The 26,076-nt window shown below is 36.7% G+C and overlaps 1 protein-coding gene and 1 pseudogene across 1 annotated transcript in view; both read right to left on the bottom strand.

Moving 5' to 3' along the window:
* The window catches only part of EFHC2 (EF-hand domain containing 2), a 226,214-nt gene extending 207,610 nt beyond the window's left edge, over window positions 1–18,604 (bottom strand). The window contains exon 1 of the mRNA XM_036271414.1: window positions 18,476–18,604. Within this exon, the coding sequence (XP_036127307.1) occupies window positions 18,476–18,604 (129 nt within the window). The remainder of the gene's footprint in view (window positions 1–18,475) is intronic.
* Window positions 17–17,491, bottom strand: LOC118636007 (annotated as a pseudogene).
* Window positions 18,605–26,076: the final 7,472 nt, after the last annotated feature.

Genomic DNA, 26,076 nt, shown 5'->3' with positions numbered 1-26,076 from the left:
TTGAGGAGAGGTGTATCTACTTCCTCCTCTTCTTGCCTTCATGCTCATATTTCTTGGGATGGCTGCTACCTGAGGGTGATTTAGAGCCACCATGCTGTTTGGCTTCTTCTAAAAACTTATTCTAACCAAAAGGACCTTCCTCAAACTGAACTATTCCTTTTCAACCTCCTTGCCTACAATCTGAACCAGAAAACTCCTTGCTGGGAACAAATCTGTCAGTCTTTATTCTGGCTTCTAGGTCATCACCATACATGTCCTTGTCCAGATTTTTACTGGGCCTGCAAATATTCTGGGCCATATCTTTACCACATCTCCAGGCTTGATAATAAACATTGTAAATTTTATCTTCTCCATCTGCAAAACCACTGTCCATACTCTTGAATTGGTTGAACAGCCTTTGGTCATATTGAACTTCATTGGAAGTTCGAGGATTGGGCACACCAAGGGCAATGACCTCACTGATATCTCGATTTTTATTTCTCTGCAGTTTCGACCTCTTATCAGGAGTTTCCCTGGAAAGATTCTGGTCATGCTCTCTTTTTGCCTATCATGCCAAATTTCATCCCTCTCACTGGCCTCCCCATTCTCTTTTTCCACATGGGTTTTGATCTTAGCTCTTCTCTCCATGGCTTTCTGGGCCATTTCTCTTTCTCTTTATGTTTCTCCTTTTCTTTTTGAACCATCTTTCTCTCTACTTGAGCATTCATTTCCACAGAGTCATAAGCCTTCTGATCAGCAATGTAGAGAGCTTCAGGTAGTTTGGCAAAATTTTCATTTATGTGAACTCTGCAGTCCTCTTCCATCAATAGCCAGATGTTGATCTAATGGAATTATATAACTCTTCACATTTTTCCAGTTTGAAATATAAGGAGGAATCTTCCACCCTTGTTCCTTCACAGTCGTCTTTCAGATAGGAGAATGCATGACAGGTACAGGAAGAGAAGGCGGTTCCTGGGGAATTTTCTTATTAATCTTGAACCTTGGAGGTTCCATTGTATCTTTCTGCATTTCCACCATCCAAATAACTCTCTTTTCTTCTCCAGAGTTGAAAGGCACTCCTTGTTGAGATGGTGTGTATCAGATAAACTGAGCAGGAGCCAGTTTATCAGCTGTTCGAATAGGCATGGCTGCAGCCACCTTCTAAGGCCATCCTTGCCTTTTCTGTTATCTCTTTAATAGCTTCTTCATCATGTCTTTGCAGGTATGGATCATCTGCATGCATGACTTCATTAGGAACTAGGTCAGTGTACTTGCTGTAAATGACTTTGTCTTTTTAATGTCCTTGTCGAGCAATTGCATAGTATTTAATTTTTCCTTCAGCATCCACCTGAATAGCCAGTGCATTTGACATTTTTTTTTTTCATCCCATATCCAGTGGATACAGGCCACATGATCTCTGGGAAAGCATCTTCATCTCCAAAATCCTCTAATAACCAAGGTATCCAGCCTTTCTGGTACCTGTGTCGGGGAGGTTCTCTTCAGGTGGAAACCAGTGAGATCTGTAATGATCTCTGGAATCTTGCATTTTCTTCAGTCTCAAGCTGGTCTTGTGATAGCTGAGTAGGTGTAGGAAAAAGCTGGTTAGCGCCACCTTCTTCCACTTGCTTCCTGCAGAAGCAACCTCAGCAATATTTTGAATATATTCTCTTATTCTATTTTCTCCTTCCAGCCTTCACTTTACAGTCTGCTTTAACTACTTATTTCATTTTGTTACTTCTTTGCAGTCAATAGAAATCACAGAGCAAGCCTATAAAAAATATTCATTTTCCTGAAGAAAACATACTTTTGAAATAAATATTTTCCCCCTGATTCTTAAATACTATGTTGGATTTCTTTGTTCATTCTTGAAAAAAAAAAAAAAGCAGTCTGTCTAAACTGGTGTTTCCCCAAAAACAGAACAGGTAAGTTTTCCCTTCCTTCACCGCCTATTCTGGTTGATAGAAATTCACATACAAGCATGTTAAGAGAAGTATGGAGGAAGCTGGGGCCATAGTTAATCCCATGGAGGAAAAACTTCAAATTTTTTCCATATAAACATTTTATAAATTGACCTGACCACCACTCCAAGAACAGGACGTGTATAGACAGTCTTTCATACACATGCCTGTCACATCAGAGAAATGCCTTAACACAGGGCCTGTTTTTCCCTCAGTATGACTTATCCTGGGCTTCCTAGTGACACTCTTAATCCATCAATAGCTATGAAAATAATCTAATTGGAAGCCTCTACAGGTTATCCTAACCCCCAACTCAATTCTTGTCTCTTTCTTAAGAAGTGAAATTGAAAATTGTTTTTGGTGTGTTTCTTCAATATGATTCCATCTACACTGTATAAGGGGAATTCTTCAAACTTTGAAGCATGAAAATGGAACTTCTGGCCTCTAACACTAACTAATATGGTTTTTCCATATTTTAAAATGTTGCAGTCATTTTAATTGGGATTGTGAAGGTGGGGAAGTTAATATAAATATCAATACTCAAGTTATAATCTCACTCTAAATTCTCATTTTTTCTCTCACTTCTCTTTTTTCTTTTTATTTTAATCCTCACCCGAGGATATTTTTCCATTTTATTTTTAGACAGAGTGGGGTGGGGGGAGAGAGACACCGACGTGAGAGAGGCACATCGATTGGTTGCCTCCTGCATGACGCCTACCAGGGCCAGGGACCGAACTGCAACCGAAGTACATGCCCTTGACCAAAATCAAACCTGTGACTCTTTGGTCCATGGGCCGATGCTCTAACTGCTGAGCCAAACTGGCCAGGGCTCACTTCTCTTTTTTGACAAATTTATGCTCTTGTGAATACTGTCTTTAGTCATATCTTATTTTAAGAAAATTCAATTTATACAAATCTGAATCTCATTTAGCTTGTTGAACATAAGAGATGGTCAATAAGGTAAGTTGGATAAATTAATGACAAAAATACAAATTATAGAAAGATGACTTCCAAATATTTTTTGTATTACAAAAATATATATATCATTATACATCTATTTATAATTTATGCTTAAATTTTCATGATTAAATCTATGATTTATGATGAAATGAACCTATATGGAGAACATAAGCATTCAGTGAATTTATTTTTACTTGTCTGCTTAAGACCTGATTTTATAATGCATAAAAGGGGAAAAGATATAGCTAGGATGCTAGAATAGTCCTCTTGTAGCTTTATCACTAATTAACCATATAAATGGTACAAACCACTTAAACTCTTTGCTGATTAACCTTTCAGCCAAAATTAGAAAATCAACACTTGCTAACCACAGGACAGTGTAGTACTATTTAAAGGATTAAGAAAATGATGTATATATAACAGAGCTTTGGGGGGAAAATGAATGTATAAAAATACTGAATAATATATAAATCAGTGTAGGATGCAAAGCTGGAAGCTTAAAAATACTGTCAAAATCACATCTTAAAATAGTCTTTTTACATCCTTATGGAATCTATTGAGCAATGCAATTAAAAAAACACTTGCTGTTACTGAGAGGTTCAAACCCACTGCTTAAAATCAGACTTCCTGGAAAATTAATTAGGACTAGAAGAAGGGCGCTACCCTATCCAACAGAAATCACATTGCTAATCATGGCCCTTCATAAACTGAATAGAGAACCCTGGATATTCAAATATTCAACATTAATGATACAAAAGAAAAACAGAACCTAAAATATAAAGGAAAAATATTTGGTAAAAAATATATATGTGTAATTTACCAATTATTATACATATATTCAGAGAGAATAATGTGAAAACTAAGGCAAAAACATTCCTTCATGCCATCGTTTTGATATATATGTTAAAAGGCTGGATTCCACCTAAAAGTGTCAGAAAAAAAAGATGCTTATATAAGATGTTTTTTATGGCCGCCAATAGAAACAATCTATTCTATAATTCTAGTAATTACTAATAAACTAGCCTACCTAATACGTTAGATTATCCTACTTGTTTCAAAGTATGTTATTTACTTTCCACAAGTGCATCAACAGCTGACATCACAAAATGGATATTTGATATGAAAAGGCTCCTTTATCAAAACCAAAGTAATACAGACCAACCCAGTTACAGAGTACCTGTTAAGTTCAAAGCTCTATGTGGAGAGGACAACACTCAATAAGTCAATCTCTATGTCTACAAGGATTGTACCGTCAAGTAAGGGAGATTAGTCTACATACAAATAATTGTAAAACAGGGTATGGTACCTCCAAATAATTATAATGCATTGGAGATAAAGCTAAAAGCCATTTGGAAAGACTCAGTAATATTTTTAAAAATCCACTCAGTACATTGCTGAGCACCCTGCTATGTGTCAGGCTCTGTGCAAGGCTCTGAGAATACAAAGATTAATGAAAATGGCTAACACTAATTAAGTAGCTATAGTGGGAAAATCAACGTGTTAAGTGCTTTTACCTCCTCATAACACATCTATAAAGTAGGTAATATTGTGATCCTTGTTTTACAGAAGTCAAGGTTTCAGAGGTTAGGTAACTTACCACAAGGTCTCAAGGTGAGAGAATGGGACAGCTGGGATTAGAACTCAAGCTGCCTAGTTTCAGAGGCCGTAAGTTAACCATTATTTCCTAAACTGCCACAAAATCCCCACCATATTCCAGCTCAGTGGAGGACACAGAGAAGAGTAAAAGGGCTATTCTAACAGAAGTTTAAAAATGCTCATTAGGAGGAAGGTGTGTCAAATCACTTGGAGCATTAAAAGGGAGGTGAGGTTCTGAAATGGGTCGTCATGACTGAGAGATGGAGGAAGAAATGCACACAGTGGGTAATAGCATTCTCTGTAGAGGGAACAGCATGTGCAAAGTTACAACAGTATGGTAGTGTATGGTACGTAGGGTCCTACAAGTCATTCTGTGTGGCTGATGGCTGAGTGGGGAAGGGAGAGCAGAGGAGATAAGATTAAGAAGGTTCAAGAGCCAAAAGAGAGGTGGTCCCTGGGCCATGCAAAATTATGTCAAAAGAGTCTAAACACTTTAAAAAGTTAACTCTGTAATAAATGGGTAGTCAAAAAAGAGAATCAGATTGAGGGCAAGGGATGAAGAGGCTACTCTCTAGGTGAAAGATATGAACTAGAATAGCAGCAATAACCTTGGAAAGGAGACTGATGAAAGGGAGATTTCAGAGGGAGATGAGAGAGAACTTAGGTCAACTGGTAACAGAGATATTAATGGTGGTTCTCTTATTTGTTTAAACATAAACAAAAAATACATAATTTAGTGAGTTGACATTTAGATGTAACTGAAATAATAAGCCAATGTGGTAATAGCATTCTCTGTAGAGGGAATTCTCAGCATGGTAGTATATTCAAAGAAAAGGCCGAGCAATTCAATACCATTTGAAAAGTTCATCTCAATTTAGACCTCTGAAGAAACTCTAAAGGTGATCCAATTTATGCTCCACATGTACACTTCTTCAAAAAACGCCTTCCCCTCTCTTTTGATTCTCTCAAGTCCCACATTTCCTCACCATCAGCTCAGTCTATGGTATCTCTCCCTCTTTCTCTCTCCTCATCCTTGTCCCTCCATCTTTCTCTAGCCCTTCTCCCTTTCCTAAATCCTCCAAAGCCTGAGAATCTGACTGAAAATTTCAGAAGAATCTTTAGAGGATGGAGGAGGGGTAAAAGTAGAATAAACAAAGAAAGTTATTTTATTCAGCAAGTAGAACGTGGGGAAAAAGAAAAAGCTGTGAACACACATTAATAATATTATTCCCATTACATATCAGTGAGAACCAAAGCTTCAATTAATAAAGCTAACTATAAAAGCCAACTGGACCAGAATCTAAAATTGTTTTAGTTTTTGAAACACAAATGCAAATGCAAAAATAAATGCCCTGAAATACTAGATTAAAAAAAAAAAATTAAGAAGTAGAATAATGAGGTAGAGAAGTAGAATTTAAAAAAAATCAAAACAGACTTCCTATTTTAAGCTTAAAAGGAGAGAAATAACAAAGTAGACTGCAAAAGAAATAAAATTTTAGTTAAACAAAAAAGGGCCACTAAGCTGTATGCCTGAAACCAATACAAAATAAAATTGAAGGAAAAAGAAGAAATTAAGGCAAAAAAATCCAGTGTTTACAGAGTCAATGATTTGACTTTGGGTGGTAAGCACACAAAGCAATATACAGATCATGTATCATAGAAATACACATTTGAAACCTGAATAATCTTATTAACCAAAGTCACCCCAATACACTTAATAAAAAATATAAAACAAAACAAAAATGGGGGCCCTACATGGAGTTTCTAGAACCTAGATGATGATGATGTAGAGTCTTTGAGAAAAAGTGCAGAATGTACTTTTACATTAGAATGTAAACACAACTGTAGTAGTCTATTACTGACTGCTATAGTTCCGAATAAAGAAAAAATAAAACAATAAAGGTAATTATCACCTTTCCCCCTAAAAGACCATCAAGTCGATTTGCTAAAACCAAAGAAACATGACAAAATCTCTGATTTAAATAATGGAAGACTTTTTAAACTACCCTAATACCCACAGCATAAATGAAATATGGGAACAACCAGGAATAGCAATGAATCAATTATTTAATGGCTACTTTTTAGAACTCACTGCTCTCAATGGCTGCATCTCCAAACTTATTCTGGAATAAGCCAGAATTGGTGCCAAAGAAACATGCAGTAATCATGCAGCACAGGTGATGACTGGAATAGTCCCAGTTTATGCTTCAGTTCCCCTAAGAACACTACTCTTCCTACCCCATGTTAAAAAAAAAAAATAAGCCAAGTCTTAGGAAAAGGAGGAGAGTTCATTCTTCATGGCTACTGACTATGAGCTGGGCACTTAACATGCATTGTCCATCTGATGCTCAAAAGAACTCTAAGTTGGGCTTGTTATTCTTACTTGACAGATAAGGTAATTGAAACCAAAGAGGTTGAAAATATAGCCAAGATGAAATACGTAATCCCTGGTAAATCCAGACTCTGGGCCCATCTGTCTGACTGAAAGCCCTTGTTGTTCTGTTAGGGGGTTGCTGCAAGAGGACCATGTTCCTAAGAGATACCCTGACCACTGTACACATAGTTCATTTAAACACTCCATCTGGAGAGACATTTACTATGGGTTCAACACTATGGGCAAAGGGAAGGGAAAAGACCCTGATTACAATGATAATGATGATGATGATGGTTATACTCTCCTAAGAGAGTATGAGGCCTAAGAGGCCTGAAGCAGAGGAAGACAAAGTAGGGAAAGTAAAGAAAATGAGAATGAAGAGACAAAGTCCAGTAGAACAGAAAAAGAAATATAGAAAAGAACAAAAGAATGGAAGGGGAATGGAACAAGGAGAGTGAGAGACCAGGGAGGAAGAGGTGGACAACTTTGAAAAAGAATGCAGATAAGCATTTCTGCCTCCCTTTGAGTAATATGGTATTCATGCCCTCCCTGTCACCTCCCTCCCATTTCTGATTCTTAGAATAAACAACCATGCTCCCTCAATTATTTATACTTCTGATAAAAGGTTTTATGATAATGACGTGTCCCTGGAGAATCTTCTTTATTAAAAGAACTCTTACCACACTAAACAGCACAATGAATTTTATAGTCAAAATAGATATTTAAATGAAAGAGCATAATTAAAATAAGTAAAAGAATGTACTAAATTTTAAAAACCTCTGAAGAGGTTTGGGAGAGCAATGTATTTGAAAAAGTAAAACCTGTATGTTTAAAAATAAAGGGATTTGAATCCAGAGGGTAAAAAACAGTTATACAAATACCCAGAAATACGTCGTGGTGTAGTATTACATGAATTAACTGCACTTAGCTTATATACATACATGTTATAAAAGCTGCGCCTCAAATCTTAAATCCCAAATAGTGAGCTAGACGCCAGAAAAGATACACTATAAGATTAAATTTATATGAAGTTCGAAACAGGCAAAGCTAATCTATGGTGATCCAAGTCAAAGCAATGCAGAGGGCTGAATGGAAGAGGGCATGAGGGAACTTTCTGGGGTGGGTAGTTGAGGTATTCTACATGGTGTGATTCTATATTCTATATGGGGTGGTGGTGTATACATGTATCAGAACCCATGGAACTGTATGCTTAAAATGGGCACATTTCATCATGTATAAATTACACCTCAAAGTTGATTTGAAAAATTAAAATTTAATAAAAATATTAAAATCAATAAAGTTGATTAAAATAGATTCAAACAATAAAAATTCTAAAGGAATACAGTTATTCTGTATCCTGATTGTGGTGGTTGTCACACAAATCTATACATGTGATAAAATTTTATAGAACTATAGCCCTGGCTGGGTGGCTGAGTTGATTGGAGCATCATCTGTTACACCAGAAGGTTGAGGGTTTCCCAATCAGGGCACACACCTAGGTTGCGAGTTCTATCCTCGGTCAAGGTGCATACGAAAGTCAAGTGACCAATGTATCTCTCTCATAACAATGTTTCTCTCTCTCTCCTCCTCTCTCTCCCTCCCACTCTATCTGAGCAAAAGTGGGAAAATGTCCTCTGGTGAGGATAAAAAAAAAATTCATACAGCTATGAATTAAGGAGGAAATGAGTGGATCTAAAAACTGGTGAAATTCAAATAAGGTCTGCAAGTTTAGTATTATACCAATGTAGATTTCCTGGCTTTGGTAATTTACTGTGGTTATATACTATGTTATCATTGGGAAAAGAGTACATAAGAATGGTTTTATACCATTTTTATGATTTCTTATAAATCGAAATTATTTAAAAATACATTTTTTAAAAGAACACAGATTATATAATCAGTATTTGTACTATCACCCACCATCAAAGGAATGGGATTACTATAGGGCAGAATCCTGAAAATAAAAAAATTGAGGAAAGCCAATAAATTTGCAGCTGGTCTGAATTTAGAAGGGGAAAGTAAATAAATAAACATTACAGATTAAAATTTCGGAACAAAATATTAATTAGTCTAAACTATAAGTCAACACAAATCAAATAGCAACTATTAGTTTCTAATTTGTGAACTAAAATGTTACACATAACAAAGATTTTATGTCCAAAAGATAATCAGTGTGCACAGAGGACAACCATGTGAAGAGGCAGCAAGAGGGCAGCCATCTGCAAAACAAGGAGAGAGGCCTTATGAGAAACCAAGCCTGCCAGCACCTTGATTTTGGACTTCCAACCACCAGAACTGTGAGCAAATAAATTTCTATGGCTTAAGGCACCCAGTTTATGGTGGCAGTCCTAGAAAACTAATAGATTAAATTGTAATTTACATAACATATAGTTCAACAACTTTTCATAAATGTATACAGTTGTGTAGCCATTACCACAATCCAGTTTAGCACATTTCCATCACTCCCTAAAAGTTCTCTCTCCCATCACCAGCGCCAGGCAACTACTGATCTGCTTTCTCTGATGTATTTTCCTTTTCTAGGATTTCAGATAGATTGAATAATACATTCTGAAGTCTTCTTTGTCTGCTTTCTTTCACTTAGCATGTTTTTGAGGTTTGTTCTTGTTGCAATATATATCATAGCTCCTTTTCATTGCTGAATAGTTTCCACTACATGGCTATACCACTTTTCGTTTATCTATTCATCAGTTGATGGACACTTGGGTTGTTCCTTGTTTTGTGCTATTAAGAATAATGATGTTATGAAGTTTTTATGTGAATATATATTTTAATTTCTCTTAGAATGATATGTAGGAGACAAATTACTAAGTCCTGTGGTAAATATTATTTGTTTAACTATTTAAGAAACTACCAAGCTGTCTTCCAAAATAGCAGTATTATTTTACATTCCTACCAGGAATGTATGAAAGTTCCAGTTTCTTCACATCCTTTGCCAACACTTAATAGTTGTTAGTCTCTTAAAATTATGTCCATTCTAACAGATATGTAGTGGTATCGACTCAAGTTTAAGCTCAAAAAGGCAATTGTAACTTTGGACTACTTTTAGGCCAGAGAGCAGCATCTTAAAATTTTGTCTAATAACTAAACTCTAGGTTTTAGAAAAGAGGGAAGGAAGAACTCTATTTTCTTTAATAAGAGACTCATTTGTGAATCTCATTATTTTCATCTCAAAAACATTTATTAAAATTTGGGGATTTTTTATTAAATGCCTTTTAAATTTCAAAAGATTAAAAAAACATACTGCATGATAAAATTGGAAACTTTAACACTTCAATATACATTTAAGTAATGTAATTTTGTGTTTTACTCCTAGTGATAAATGTAGAATGCATAGTTTGAAATTTGGGGCATGACATGTTTGATTTCAGACAAGTCCTTTGATTTCTTCTTCAGAACCAAATAAAGATTTATGTAGTCGTAATATAAAGCATGGGATTTAAACTAATATATTGTAATTACATTGTATTATAATTATACATCTCATTGTCTTTTATGAAATAATTCTAATAGGATTCAGATAATCTGAAAAGTACATAAACCTATAAAAAAATTTTCATTTAAAATTTTGGGTATGGTTTAAAGGTATATCTGACATACCTTCCAATTATTTTAAATTTTTTATTGTATTTTATTTTTATATACTCTGATTATATTTTATAACATTCTTAATTGGTTTTAGGCAAAACTTCAGGAATCTGTATTTATGTATTTTTCTTTGCTAATCATATATAATTATAATGTACTTGATTGCTCCTTGATCCCCCTGTAGGAAAATTTAAAATTTTGGCTGGTATTATGTGAGAAAGAGAAAAGTAGCCCCTGACATTCAGGAACCAGTCTGGCACTATCAGCTGGCCTTGGTGTTACAAGCTGGGCTGGAAACCACAACAAAGCCTTGGTATTCTCCTTTTGAATATGAACATTTTCAGAGGCCACCAACCTCAGATAAGGCCAGTCTGTGACCACAATGGATTAAGACAAAAACAAGACCATTCCATAACTGTGTCTGAACACAGACTGAACATGAACATTGTCCAAGCCACAAAATGTCAAACATCCCCCTCTCCTAGCCCACAGGAGTGACAGCTGTTTCTCTTCTAATAGCTGTAGCCTCGCTCTAGTTTACTCCCATTATAAGTAAGATTATTGATACAAAATCAGAAAAGCACCCCTGCTTCTTAAGAGTAACCAATGCAGAGCAAGATCCCACTTCCTTAAGCCCCCCAAATTACCTAACACAAGCCCAAATCCTATAGTAAGTCTTTTCTAATACTTGCTTGCTTAGATAGCCCATGTTTATTAAGGGTGTGTGTTTTCCCTCATTGCAATAAATAATAAACCAACTTGTTCAATTTTTAAAAATTAAGGTGACCTAAGAGATGAAATTATATTTTAAATTTTTATTTTTATATTGTTCAAAGCATAAGAGAGCCAAACAATACTACATAAATAATCAGCTCACCACAAATCTGATGGCAATGAATGCAAAGTCATTAAAATTCTAATTCTGTGGTCAGTAAGTTTTATTATAATTATTATGTTCACAATAGATGGAAAAAATAAAATAACATTTTTAAATGCATGCATACCCCATAGGATCAACCTTTATCCTGCCACTTACTTTAATAGAGTCATTTGCAAAATAGCAAACAAATTAGGCTAAGTAGGAGCCACTGACAAATGAAAAGAAATGAGAGCATAATTGTAGAGTCTATGTAAATGGTATTTAACATCCAGATAAAAGTCACATAAAAACATTGTCATTTGGAAATTTCTAACTAGTCTGATTTTTTATAACAGCAACTAATGATAGATTACATACAGCAACAACAGCATATAATAAACTACTAAATGCCAAATTTAAATTAATAATGAAGCAATAGGTGCCTGGTGTAATTAGAAAAAGCCCCAGGCCAGGAGATCCAGGGTCTGGGCTCAGTTCTAGGATGAACAAGCTGAATTTGCTTTTAGTCATAGACTAAATGCCATAGAGTAAGACTAAAGTCTTAGGCATAGACTGTTAGTGGTAAAATGTCATTAGAGATCAGCTAGCCACACTTCACATTGTAGTCAAGAAAAATGAGGCTCAGAGAGGTTAAGAGACTAAGTAAGCCACAATCAGTTAGTTGGTTATGTGAAAATAAAGAAAACCTCATTTAAAATAATAAGAGTTGGAATGCCCTGAAGGGAGAGCTCTCACATACTTCCACCCACTGCCCTCTGCAGACTCCAGCCCAAAGAAGCATACTTTGTACTCCCTAACAGGAAGAGGCTTACTTTACTACTCCAGCAGGAAAAAGAACTATTTTCTCCTCGCCCAGCAACAACCCAGACAATGAGAAATGCCACAACTCAACCAATAAGAAGCCATCACCCTCCTGAACTCTAACTCTCCTCCAGTGGACTTTTGCTCATAACCTCCCCTCCCAACTTCCTTCTTTTTCTCTATAAAGTAACACTTCTCTCTTTTGTTCTCTGGACTTGCCTATGGTTTGCCATAGTTTGCATGTCCCAAATTGCAATTGCTCTACCATTTCTGAATAAGCTATTTTTTACTGGTAAAGTCTGGCTATTTTATTTTTAAGGTTAACATTACATGACAGTTCTAGTGCCTTCAACATGCAGCCTCGGATCCCTGGCCCCTGCCCCACTTCTTGTAAATGATTCCTCATTTGTAGAATGAGAACAAATCCAGGTTTGCGTATTCCTCATGGAGATGCAGGGATGATGGCAACTAATTGGTGTGAATGAATAGGTGTTTTTATTTTAATGAATTCAATAAAATAACTAGTCTTTGAAAGGTGGGTGTATTATCAGGCAAATTATGTTTGGCTGTTCACATAAATCATCCCAATGCCAAGAGTTTTAAGCAAGTAGACTGTGTTTCTCAATGGGAGCACTGTTGGCATTTTAGGTAGAACATTCTCTCCAGTGTGTGGTTGCCCTTCCCATGTAGCAAGATAATCATGGTTGACCCCCAGTTACTCAATAGCAACAGCATCTCCCAATCAGGGCTGGCCCTAGGGCAAGGTGATTTAAAACATCAAAATTAATGCAAAAAAATTAATGATGCCAAATGTTAAAGAAATATAGAATCAGTATTACTGATTTTTTCTTTTGCCTCAGGTTCTAATATAGCTAAGCACGGCAGTTACTAATCCTAAAATGTTGGCATTTTGTTCATCATGAATTTTTTTGCATTAATTTTGATTTTTAATATATTTCATTAAAATATAATCTGGCTTGATTACTAAGTTTTTGGGTGTCCCTTAAATTTTGCATCCAGGGCAAGCGCCTCACTCACCTCACCTAGTCCAGTGCTGCTCCCAGTCATTGTAACAATCCAAAACACCTCCTCACATTTCCAAAGGCCTTCTTGGATTGAGAACATCTGAAATAGAGGCTGATTTTTCTCATATAAGAAGAAGTCTAGAGAGAGACAACCTGGGCCTGAAAATGGTGACTCCATGAAAGCAGCAGGGCCCTAGGTCCCCTTTATATCTGAAGCACTCACAAGATGGCTGCTATGCCCTGAGGAATTATGTCCTAGTTCCAGACAGGAAAACAAAAGGTAGTGCGAAGGGCAGGAAGAATTACTAGATGAGCCTGACTCTTCTAATTAAAAATTAACTTTCCCAAAACCACATCCAATAAAACTTAACTCATGTATCACTGGCCAGAAGTGAGTCATATGGCCTGCCCTAGCTGCAAGGAGTCTTGGTCAGTGAACATTTTTAAGTGCTCACATCTCCAGCCTAAATAAAACTGATGTTCTCTCCTTGAGAATGAAGGTGGAGGGAGAGAATAAAAGATAAACAGATAGAAATGTCTGCCATGGGGTCCATATAGGACAATAAACACTGGCTCCTTTTGGTAACTACAAATGGATTCTTCTCTGCTTGTAATTTGATGGTCAACCAGAACACAGCATTTTGATGGTCACTTTTAGAATTATGAATAAAAACCAGAATGTTTCCTTAGGCTAGACTCCACAGAAACAACATGAAACAGGGATTTAGGTACATGTGATTTGTTATGGACATACTCATAGGAGAAACCTGAAAGGGAGTGAGGAGGGGAGCAGGCAAGGGAAAGGAAATTAGCCAAGGAAGGATGTGTAATTTTGCTTTGGCTGGATGCATGGGAACTAGGAGCCTATATCAGAATAAAGAGGTGTCCACCTTAAAGAAGCTCAGTTCTTTAGCCATGACAAATCAGTCAACCATTTGCTACCCCCTCTGTGGTAAAGGGGCCAGTATAACCTCCCAGGCTTTGCTGGGTGATGCAACAATGCCCATTGGCAAAGAGCAACACTCCATGTGGGGGTTACAAATGTGAACTGTTTGCCAAAGCATTTGTTTCAGTTGGGGAGGATGGATGCCCCATTATATTTTTTTTCTTGTAGATTTCTTTTTATTAATTTATTTTTGTTACAGATGTTTCTCATTTTCCCCCCATTGACTCCCTCCTCCCTATCCCCTCCTACCCCATCCCCAGTTTTATTACCTGTGCCCATTGGTTATGTATACATACATATAAGTTCTGTGGTTTATCCCTCCCCCCCCCTCCTTCTGAGGAATGTCACTCTCTACCCTACTTCTATGTCTCTGGGTCTATTTTGTTCATCAGTTGTTTAGTTCATTATATTCCATAAATAAGTGAGATCATGTGATATTTGTCTTTCTCTGCTTGGCTTGTTTCGCTTAGGATAATACTTTTCAGGTCCCTCCATGTCATCTCAAAGGATTAGAGATCTTTATATCTTACAGCTGCATAGTACTCCATTGTGTATATATACCACTGTTTTTTTATCCACACGTCTGCTGATAGGCACTTGGGCTGTTTCCAGATCTTAGCTATTATAAATAGTGCTGCTATGAACATAGGGGTACGTATATTCTTTCTGATTGGTGTTTCAGGCTTCTTAGGGTATATTCCTAGAAGTTGGATCACTGGGTCAAATGACAGTTCAACTTTTAATTTTTTGAGGTAACACCATAGTGTTTTCCATAGTGGCTGCACCAGTCTGCATTCCCACCAGCAGTGTACTAGGGTCCCCTTTTCTCCACACCCTGGCCAGCACTTGTTTGATGATTTGTTGATTGCAGCCATTCTGACAGGTGTGAAGTGATACCTCATTGTTGTTTTAATTTGCAACTCTCTGATGATTAGTGATGTTGAGAATTTTTTCATATGTCTCTTGGCCATTTGTATGTCCTGTTTGGAGAGGTGTCTCTTTAGGTTCTCTGCCCATTTTTTAATTGGGTTCTTTGTCTTCCTTTTATTGAGTTATGTGAATACTCTATATATTTTGGAAATTAACCCCTTATCTGTTGTATCATTGGCAATTATACTCTCCCCTACAGTAGGTACCCTTTCCATTTTGATGGTTGTTTCTTTTACTGTGCAGAAGCTTTTTAGTTTGATGTAGTCCTATGTGTTCATTTTCTCCTTTGTTTCTGTTGCCTTATGATTTCTGAAATTCTGTTGCGTATGATTTCTGAAATTTTGTTGCCTGTATTTTCTTCTAGGATTTTTATGGAATGGTGAGTTACATTTAAGTCTTTTATCCATTTTGAACTTATTCTTGTGTATGGTGTAAGTTGGCGGTCTATCTTCATTTTTTTGCATGTAGCTGTCCAATTTTCCCAAAACCATTTATTATAGAGGCTGTCTTGACTCCAATGCATGCTCTTGCCACATTTGTCAAATATTAATTGAGCACATTGTCTAGGGTCAATTTCTGGGTTCTCTATTTTGTTCCATTGATCTATCTGCCTGTTCTTGTGCCAGTACCAGGCTGTTTTGATTACAGTGGCTTTGTAGTATAATCTGATGTCTGGTAATGTGGTCCTCCAACTTTGTTCTTCTTTTTCAAGATTGCTGTGGCTATTTGGGGTCTTTTTTGTTTCCATATAAACTTTTGGAATATTTGTTTTATTTTTGTGAAGTATATTGTTGCTATTTTGATGGGGATTGCATTGAATCTATAGATTGCTTTGGGTACTATGGGCATTTTAATGATGTTAATTCCTCCAATCCATGAACAATGTGTATGCTTCCACTTTTTTATATCTTCCTCTATTTCTTTTTTCAATGACCTGTAGTTTTCTGTGAGGATGCCCCATACTTAATGTGGATATGGATGGACACCAAGAGCATCTACTACTATAGATATTAAGTTTGACACACTTTCCAGGGAACTGCCTTTATTTTTACTTTGTACTATTTGTAAATGTAACCCTAGATGTATTGCTATGATTAAAAACTATTGGTAAAACTGGCAATGAGTTTAAAATGTCTCATTTTTAAGAAAAATGATTAACAGATGTTGACTTGTTTTGCTGAACCATGAATCTGGAAAGAGTTTTATAATATGCTATGTGTATTAACCAGGATCCACTCTGTAGTTCAGAATCTCATGAGAGCATGTAAATATTTTATAGTTTTAGTGTCTTGTTTAAAGCGTGATGAATATTTGATTGAAGTTGACCAACAAAATAACTGAAAGAACTATGTTGCATTTAGTTAGGCCTGAAATGAGCAAGCTCTTCATTTTCTCAAGTACTTGGAAGCTAAAATTATTCCAACTTCACAAAATAGTCTACATAATTTTATAAGTAATTAAAGGACTGCAAAATAGGCTTTAAAGATACATATTACATATTGAGAAAAACATAAAATAAAAGGAATTTTAAATTCAAGAGAATGGTTTAATATTTTGTGGTCTACAACATTACTTATTCAGTAGAGAATGAGTTTCAACTGTTTTTGACATATGAAGTAAAATCTTTTCTTTGGTCTTTACAAATTAAATATTCTAGAATGATGATACTCAAATACCTGTAAGGTTGATATTAACAGGAAACCATGAATGATCCACTAAAGTACATAATCGCAGAAATTGTTTCTGAATTCTGGGTCCAACACTGAGCCAGGTACTGAAAATATCTTTTTTTTTTTTTTTTAAGAGAGAGAGAAATATTCCATGTTCAAAGTTGAGATGGTTTCCGAGGAAAGAAGCTTCCCTACAGTCTGTTAGATCTCCATAAGAGTCAGAACTAAGCTTCAAAAAGATATGTGCTTTAAGTGAAGGACCCTAATGCTGCTAACATGGGGTATGTCATTTCTACCAAATTTGAATACATTTTAAGTGGAATCAGAGTATTGCCAACCAATCTATGGTAAAGCTGCTAAAAACCACCTGGTAAACAGCATACTAAAGTTTGAATTATTTATCTAATCCTGAATTATATTTTAATTACAGGACCTAAATAATCAAATACAGACTCTGTTTTAGAGAACAGAACATGGGGCAGTGGTACAGGGTTGTCGATAAACAAAGCAATGAGAACTGGTCATCTTTGTTTTTCTTTTTTCCTTTTGATCTTAGTCCCTTTTTAAGATATTCAGATGGACTGCCTTTGTCAACTGTCAATATGCCAGTATATATGTGTGTGTTATATGTATAAACATACACAAGAACTTCAAACACTTCTCTAATAATGGCACCTCTTTCCTTCACTTCTACAATTCTTGCCATGGGACTCTTTGGTTTTCTGGGGTGGGGAACCATAATTAGTAAGAACAGAAGAGAAGTCATCGTTCTCTTGCTATCTAGAGGACATTCTAGAATCAAAGTTAATGTCAACTCACTAGGAAAAAGTGACAGCCTGATCAGACTCTTCATATCTATAAAAGAACAGCTTAAGGAGGAGATGAGAGAATGCTTGATAAAATATCGCGTGATTTCATTTATATGTGGAAAATAAAGAACAATATAAATGAACAAACAAAACAGAAACAGAATCATAGATACAGAGAACAGACTGATGTTTGCCAGAGGGGAGGGGTTTGGAGGACTGAAAGAAAAAGGTAAAGGGATTGAGAAGTACGGATTGGCAGTTAGAAAATAGTCGTGGGGATATAAAGTACAGCATAGGGAATATAGTCAATAATATTGTAGTAACTATGTATGGTGCCAGGTGGATACTGGACATATTGGGGGGAAACTTATTAAATTACATGATCGTCTAACCACTACGCTGTATATCTAAAACTAATACAAAATAATATTGAATGTAAACTGTAATTTGAAAACAATTAATTAAAATAAAGAAAGGTATGCCCGGCCAGTGTGGCTCAGTGGTTGAGCATCATCCCATGGGCTGAAAGGTCCCAGTTCAATTCCCTGTCAGGGCACATGCGTGGGTGTCAGGCTTAGTCCCCAGTAGAAGGCATGCAAGAGGTAGTCGATTGATATATCTCTCTCAGATCTATGTTTCTATTTCTCCCTTCCTTTCTCTCTAAAAAATCTATTAAAAGTATTTTTAAAAAGAAAGATAGAAAGTTTGATAAACATTAGCCAAGAAAGGTGAACATTTGGCATTCTGTAACCAATGAGCCTGGTCAGAAACAAGAGCAGGGATAACTTTTCTTTGTTTAGGGTACTTTTGTCTTGACTGTGTCTTTTGAGAAAAACTAGCCTTAGCATTTACATTGAGGACTCTTATTTTCTCAAATCTACTTAATATTTAGTACATGTAACATTTTAAGACTGTATTTCTTTCAATGTCATGTAACTTACCTGTTTATCAAAAGCTACCCAAGATGGTACTGCACTTCCCATTGCTTTAGGAAATGCACTGTATTTAGGCTTTGTCGATTGTGCAAGCGGCAGTTCACCTATTCCAGGTTTGCCTTCAGCCACCAGCATTCTGTGGGACTTATCCTTTCCTACCTGTGAACACAAGAGACAACATAAAATGGTCAAACTTACTCTTTAAGATTTTTCTTATTTGTTTTAGAAGGTAAACACATTTCTTATCATTTATTTTTTTCTCATTACAATATGCATATTAGAGTGGCAAATAATTATGTACAATCTTTCTCCATAAAGTTGTATCACATTTTAAATTCAATTTATTTTACCAAATTAAAAACATCAAAAAGCAATAAGAATAAACCCACTGCTCCATGCTATTTAAAATATTTAAAAATAGATGTGACTTCAGGTCAAGATGGTGGGTAGGTAAACGCGGTCTCACATTCTCCCACAACCACATCAAAGTTACAACTAAACTACAGAACAACCATTATTCAAAACCAACTGAAATCAAGCTGAATGGAAGTCCTACAACTAAGAAATTAAAGAAGCAGCTACATTGAGACTGACAGGAGGGGCAGAGGCATGATGGGCTGGTCCCACACCTATGTGTGGCAGAAAAAAATCAGGAGGACACCTCTGCTGTGAAGGTCCTCACTGAGGAGTGAGGGGTTCCCATCCTACACCAGGTACCCAGCTCAGGGTTCCAGTTCCAGGAAAGAAGTCCCCATCATTTCTGGCTATAAAACCAGGGGAACTGAGGCTGAGGGAGGCAGAGTGTTCTGGAGCCCCAGGCAGCTCCTATTAAAGGGTCCACACACTAACTTACTCGGACTCACACCCCCCAGGCTCCAGCATGGGGAAGGCAGCTTGAAAGGCACCAGAGACATATGAGGAAGAACTGAGTTGTTTGGCATGGGAGCCATGGCTACAAAGGCGGCTTTCTCCTGGACAGACATGCTGTCAGAGGCCTTTGTTTCTTTGGTGAGCCCTTCCCTGGGGTAGCAGATAGCCACCATATCTGGCACTCCAGCAACTTGGCTCACACTGTTTGCCCTGACCTGGTGATTCCCTGAGGCCATTCCCCAACCAACTTTCAGGCCCACCCAAGCTGTTGCCACTTGCTTTACCATAGGATTGGCCTGTCTTGGATCCTGCTTCAGGTTTTCTAAATTCCTTCAATCAAGCAGCATCTGGTTTCAGCTAGTCCCATACTTCTCGTTAAGTAATACATAGAAACAAACACAGGGAGGAAGCCAAAAAAGGAGACATATAAACAGGTTCCAAATGAAGGAACAAAACAAAATTCCAGGAAAATAACTAATTGAAATGAAAATTAGCAACCTAACAGATGCAGAGTTCAAAACACTGCTTATAAGGATGCTCAATGAATTTAGTGAGAACCTCAATGAACATAGTGAGGACCTCAAGAGCATACAAAAGGAGCAGTCAGAAATGAAGGATGCACAGTAAAAAATGAAGGAGGCACTAGCTGAAATAAAGAATAATTTACACAGATTCAATAGTAGAAGCAAACCATCAATTTGGAATATAAGAAAGTAAAAAACACCCAATCAGAACAGCAAATAGAAAAAAGAATCCAAACAAAATGAGGATAGTGTAAGGAGCCTCTGGGACAACTTCAAGTGTACCAATATTCATATCTTGGGGTTGCCATAAGGAGAAGAGAGAGAACAAAAAATCAAAAACCTATTTGAAACAATAACAACAGAAAACTTCCATAACTTGGTGAAGGAAACAGACTTACAAGTCCAGGAAGCACAGAGAGTCCCAAACAAGATGAACTCCAAGAGACCCACACCAAGACACATAATCATCAAAATGCAAAAGGTTCAAGACAAAAAGAGAATCTTAAAAGCAGCAAGAGAAAAGCAGTTAGTTACCTACAGGGGAGTTCCCATAAGACTGACAGCTGATTTCTCAAAAGAAACTTTGCAGGCCAGAAGGGAGTGGTAAGAAATATTCAGAGTGATGAAAAGCAAGTACCTACAACCAAGATTACTCTGTCTTGCAAAGCTGGCATTTAGAATCGATGGACAGATAAAGAGTTTCCCAGACAAGGAAAAGCTAAAGGAGTTCATCACCACCGAACCATTACTATATGAAATGTTGAAGGGTCTTCTTGAAGAAAAAGTTAAAAAATATGAACAAACAAAATGACAATGAATACATATCTATCGACAATTGAATCTACAAACAAAATGAACAGGCAGAACAGAAACATTCTCATAGATACAGAGAACATTTTGTTGGTTGCCAGAGGGTTGGGGCAATGGGTGAAGGAATTAAAAAAAAAAAAGTACAAATTGATTGTTAGACTGACAAAACTCAAAGGGAAGGGGATTGGGGATGGGAAGAGATAAACCAAAGAACTTATATGTATATATGCATAATAAATGGACACAGACAACAGTGTGGGGAAAGGTAGGAGGGGGGAAGGAGTGGGGAGGAGGGGGTCAATAGGGTAAAAGTGAGGAACATTTGTAATACATTCAACAATAAAGATAAATTAAAAAATAAATGAATAAATAAAATATTTAAAAATAAGTATTACCACAAGAGAACATTTAGAACATTAGCTTGCTAATTGGCATATTCTACTTATTTGCAAAGAATGAAAATGGGGTGGGGGGGGCTACCTCCTCTACTTCAGAGTAAGAATGTAAGTTTTCCCACAGAAGTCTAATATTATTTTCACTAAAACAGAAAGTGAAAACTTTTGCATATTAAAATAAATGTAACAGGAAATTCCTCAGAGCTGACATTCTCATCCTAATTGTAGAACCTTGCTCTCCCTCTTCCTCATTCCTCTCCCATCTTTTCTGGGGATCTGGGCAAAGATGTAAAAACCCAAAAGATGTGAGCCAACATCAACTCACATGCACTGCTGCTAGAAAAGTAAAGAAGAATCCCTCTGAGTTATGACAATACTTAGCAAAGTAAAAGATGTATATGCCCCACTAGCTAGCAAGTCCACCCCTAAATATATTTTGCAGTGTTCATAATGAGCTATATGTCAGATGACTTGTTATAGCCGTGTTTTTATGAGTGAAAAATAGGAAAGAATCAAAATGTCCATCAATAGCAGAAAAGTTGCCTCCATTGTGTTCTCTTTATGACATGGAATAGTAATACAGAGGTCTAAATTACAGCAAAAACAAACAAACAAACAAAAAACAGGTAGTAAAAGAGAACATAAAATTTGATAATGCTGAGATTCCAAAATAGAGGCTGAGTGAATGGAAGCTACACAGACCATCTCCCAGGATCAAAATGGAATTACAACAAAAATAAAGACAAATCCTCAGGAAAAAGCAACAGAATAGCAGTTTGCGAGGACCATATAACCAGAGACCCTGACTCGATCCTGGTAGGTTTGCAGAGGTGCGAGATGGGGACTGGGAACCCAGCGACTACAGCAGCCTTACCTGTGAGCAGTGCCCTCAGGTTAAACTCCCAAGCTGCTCCACAGCCCAGAGCCGGAACAGAGGTTAAAATAGTTTCAGCCACTTAACTTAGGCTCCAGCAGAGGGCAGATTGGACTGGAACTGTGTGGGGACACTCAGGACTTGGAGGGCACTCAGAGCTTTTGCTGACTTGCAGCCACCCAGAAAGGTAGTTATCTGACAGCTTCCCAGGGCTCAGGAGAGAGGCTGCCGCCCCACCCTTGGAGATTCAACACCACAAGGTGGCCATTGAAATGCAAATTGAAGCCCATAAACAACCAGCATCTGCTCCACCCTCGGGAAATCCCCTTATGCTGAACACCTGAGGAAGATTTTCACTCAACTGAGAGGCCAAGGCTCTTCAAGTAACAGCTACCGATAGCCTCCAGGCAAAAAGCCAGAGTATTCCTGTACCATTCCAGGGCTAGCAACTCTAACCAGGAAGGTAAGACTTGACAGTGGTGTTTAACTTGGGTCCTCACTGCCTCATACAAAAACACGAGATGGAGCCACAAAAAGCAGAACACCAACACACACAGGGAAAATTTGGTAGACTCCAAAGCCCACTGTGATAGCCAAAGTGGTAAAACACAGAAACAAAAGCCAAATGAAAGAACAAGAGACATCTACTAAAAATTAGATAAATGAGGTGCAGTTAAGCATGTTATCAGAACTAGAATTCAGAGCCATGATCTTGAGCAAGCTCAACAGCATGTGTAAGGACATGAGAATCCTGAGTAAAGACATAGAAATGTTGAAAATCAACCAGTTGGAAATTAAAAACCACCAACAAGAAATAAACAATGGAAGTTGAATTTTTAATTCTTTGGGGACAGGGCAAGGAGGGAGGGGGTGGGAGAGTCAGTGGGGGGAAAGGACAAACATCTGTAACAAAAATTAATTACTACAAAATATACATAATGGAAAAAACTGGTAAAAAAAAAAAAAAAAAAAAAAAAGAAATAAAGAATGACATCAGAAAGAAAGAACACATTGAAAGGTCTAAACAGCAGACTCGAGGAAGACGAGAACCGGATCAGTGAATTAGAAGACAGGGTAAAAAAAAATCAACCAATCAGAAAACCAAAAGAAAAAAACAATTACAAAACAGGAAGACAGCTTAAGAGAACTGGGACAACAGGAAACGTAATAACATTCACATCATAGGAGTCCTCGAAAAAGAAGAAAATTAGCAAGGGTTAGAGAATATATTTGAAGAAATAGTGAGAGAAAACTTCCTTAATTTGGTGATGGAAGAAGGCATTCAAGTTCAAGAAGCACAGAGAGTCCCAAGTAAGAAGAACCCAAACAGGCCCACACCAAGACAAATAGTAATCAAAATGCCAAAAATTAAAAACAAAGAGAGATTCCTAAAAGCAGCAAGAGATAAGCAACAGGTTACCTACAAAGGACACACCATAAGGCTCTCTGCTGACTTCTCAACAGAAACACTACAGTCCAGAAGGGAATGGCATGAGGTAATCAAGGTTATGCAAAACAAGGATCTGAATCCAAGACTACTCTATCCAGCAAGGCTTTCATTCAAAATAGAAAGTCAAATGAAGAGCTTCCCAGACCAAAACAAAAACAGAAACAACAACAAAAAAAACGCTAAGGGAATACATTAGCACCAAACCAGCACTGCAAGAATGTTAAAAGGAGGGCTGTAATTAACAGGAGAAATAGGAAGAAAAATATAACCACACTAAACAAAAATGGCAATAAATAAGTACATATCAATAATCACCTTAAATGTAAATGGATTGAATGCTCCCATAAAAAGACCCAGAGTAGCTGATTGGATAAGAAAGCATGACTCATCTATATGTTGTTTCCAAGAGACGCACCTCACAACAAAAGACACACATAGGTTGAAAGTGAACAAATGGAAAAAAATCTTCCAAGCAAATGGAAAGGAAAAAAAGCAGGGGTAGCAATAGTCATATCTGATAAAATAGATTTCGAAATGAAGACCATAACTAGAGACAAAGAAGGCCACTACATAATATTGAAAGGATCTATCCAACAGGATGATATAACTTTGATAAACATATATGCACTCAATACAGGAGCACCAAAATATATTAAAAATCTTCTGGAAGATTTCAATGGAGAAATCAATAGCAATACAATCATAGCAGAGGAATTCAACACCCTGCTGACATCACTGGAGAGATCCTCTTGACAAAAATTAACAAGGAAACAAAGACTCTAAATAAAGGACTAGACCAAATGGATTTAATAGATATCTACAGAGAATTATACCCCAAAACTACAGAATTCACATTCTTCTCAAGTGCACATGGGACATTCTCAAAGATAGACCACGTGTTAGAACACAAATTAAGTTTCTACAAGTTCAAGAAGATAGAAATCATATCCAGCATCTCAGATCACAATGGCATGAAACTAGAATTCAATTCCAACAAGAACATGCAAAGATATTTGAACACATGGAGGCTAAATTGCATGTTATTAAACAACAAATGGGTCACCGAGGAGATCAAGGAAGAAATTAAAAACTTCCTGGAATCCAGTGAAAATGAAGACACAACAACACAAAACTTATGGGATACAGCAAAAGCAGTTCTGTGAGGGAAGTTCATAGCACTACAGGCCTACCTTAAGAAGCAAAAAGAAATCTCTAATAGACTATCTAACCTCGCAACTTAAGGAACTAGAAAGCAAGCAAAAAGAAAACCCCAGAGCAAGTAGAAGGAAGGAAATAATAAAGATGAGAGCAGAAATAAATGACATAGAAACCAAAAAAAAAAAAAAAAAAACAATTGAAAAGGATCAATGAAACAGAGTTGGTTTTTTGAAAAGATAAACAAGATTGATGGACCCTTAGCTAGACTCACCAAGAAACAAAGAGAGAAAACCCAAATACACAAACTCAGAAATGAAAGAGGAGAAGTAACAACTGATACCACAGAAATACAGAAGATTGTTTACATCTACTATGAAAAATTATATGGCAACCAATTTGAAAATCTAAGCAAAATGGACAAAATTCCAGAAACACATTGTCTCCCAAAACTGGACCAGGAAGAGATAGAAAACTTGAACAGACCAATAACAACAGAAGAAATTGAAGATGTAATCAAGACTCTCCCAGCAAACAAAAGCCCAGGTCCGATGGCTTCACAGGGGAGTTTTACTGAACATATAAAGAATTAACATCCATTCTCCTCAAATTCCTTCAAAAAACTCAAGAAGATGGAAGACTTCCAAACTCGTTTTATGAGGCCAGCATAATTCTAATTACAAAGCCAGAAAACAACATTACAAAAAAGAAAACTACAGGCCAATATTCCTGATGAACATAGATGCCAAAATCCTGAACAAAATACTAGCAAAACGGATCCAGCAACACATCAAAAAAATCATTCACCATGACCAAGTGGGATTCATCCCAGGGATGCAAGGCTGGTACAATATTCGCAAATCAATAAATGTGATACACCACATAAAATGAAAAATAAAAACCACATGATCATATCAATAGATGCTGAAAAAGACTTTGGCAAAATACGGCATCCATTCCTGATAAAAATGCCCAGCAATGTGGGAATAGAGGGATCATATCTTGACATAATAAAGGCCATATATGAAAGACCTACAGCCAAAATCATACTCAATGGGCAAAAACTAAAAGCATTTCCCTTAAGAACAGGAACAAGACAAAGATGCCTACTTTCACCAACTCTTATTTAACATAGTACTGGAAGTCTTAGTCACAGCAATCAGACAGGAAGAAAAAATAAAAGGGATCCAAATTGGAAAGGAGGAAGTGAAAGTGTCATTATTTACAGATAACATGATACATTAATAGAAAACTCCAAATACTCCATCAAAAGATTACTAGACTTAATAAATGAATTTGGCAAAGTAGCGGGATACAATCTTAACGTCAAGAAATTGACAGCATTCTTATACACCAATGATGAACTAACAGAAAGAGAAACTAAGAAAACAATCCCATGTACCATTGTGGCAAAAAAAAATTAAGATACGTAGGAATAAGCTTAACAAAAGAAATAAAGGATCTATTCGCAGAAAACTACAGGTCATTGAAAAAAGAAATAGAGGAAGATATAAAATAGTGGAAGCACA

The sequence above is a fragment of the Molossus molossus genome, unplaced genomic scaffold, assembly GCF_014108415.1.
Source record: "Molossus molossus isolate mMolMol1 unplaced genomic scaffold, mMolMol1.p scaffold_m16_p_2, whole genome shotgun sequence".
NCBI lineage: Eukaryota > Metazoa > Chordata > Mammalia > Chiroptera > Molossidae > Molossus > Molossus molossus.
The sequence above is the reverse complement of the archived record's forward strand: the minus strand, read 5'-3'. Positions and strand labels throughout refer to the sequence as shown.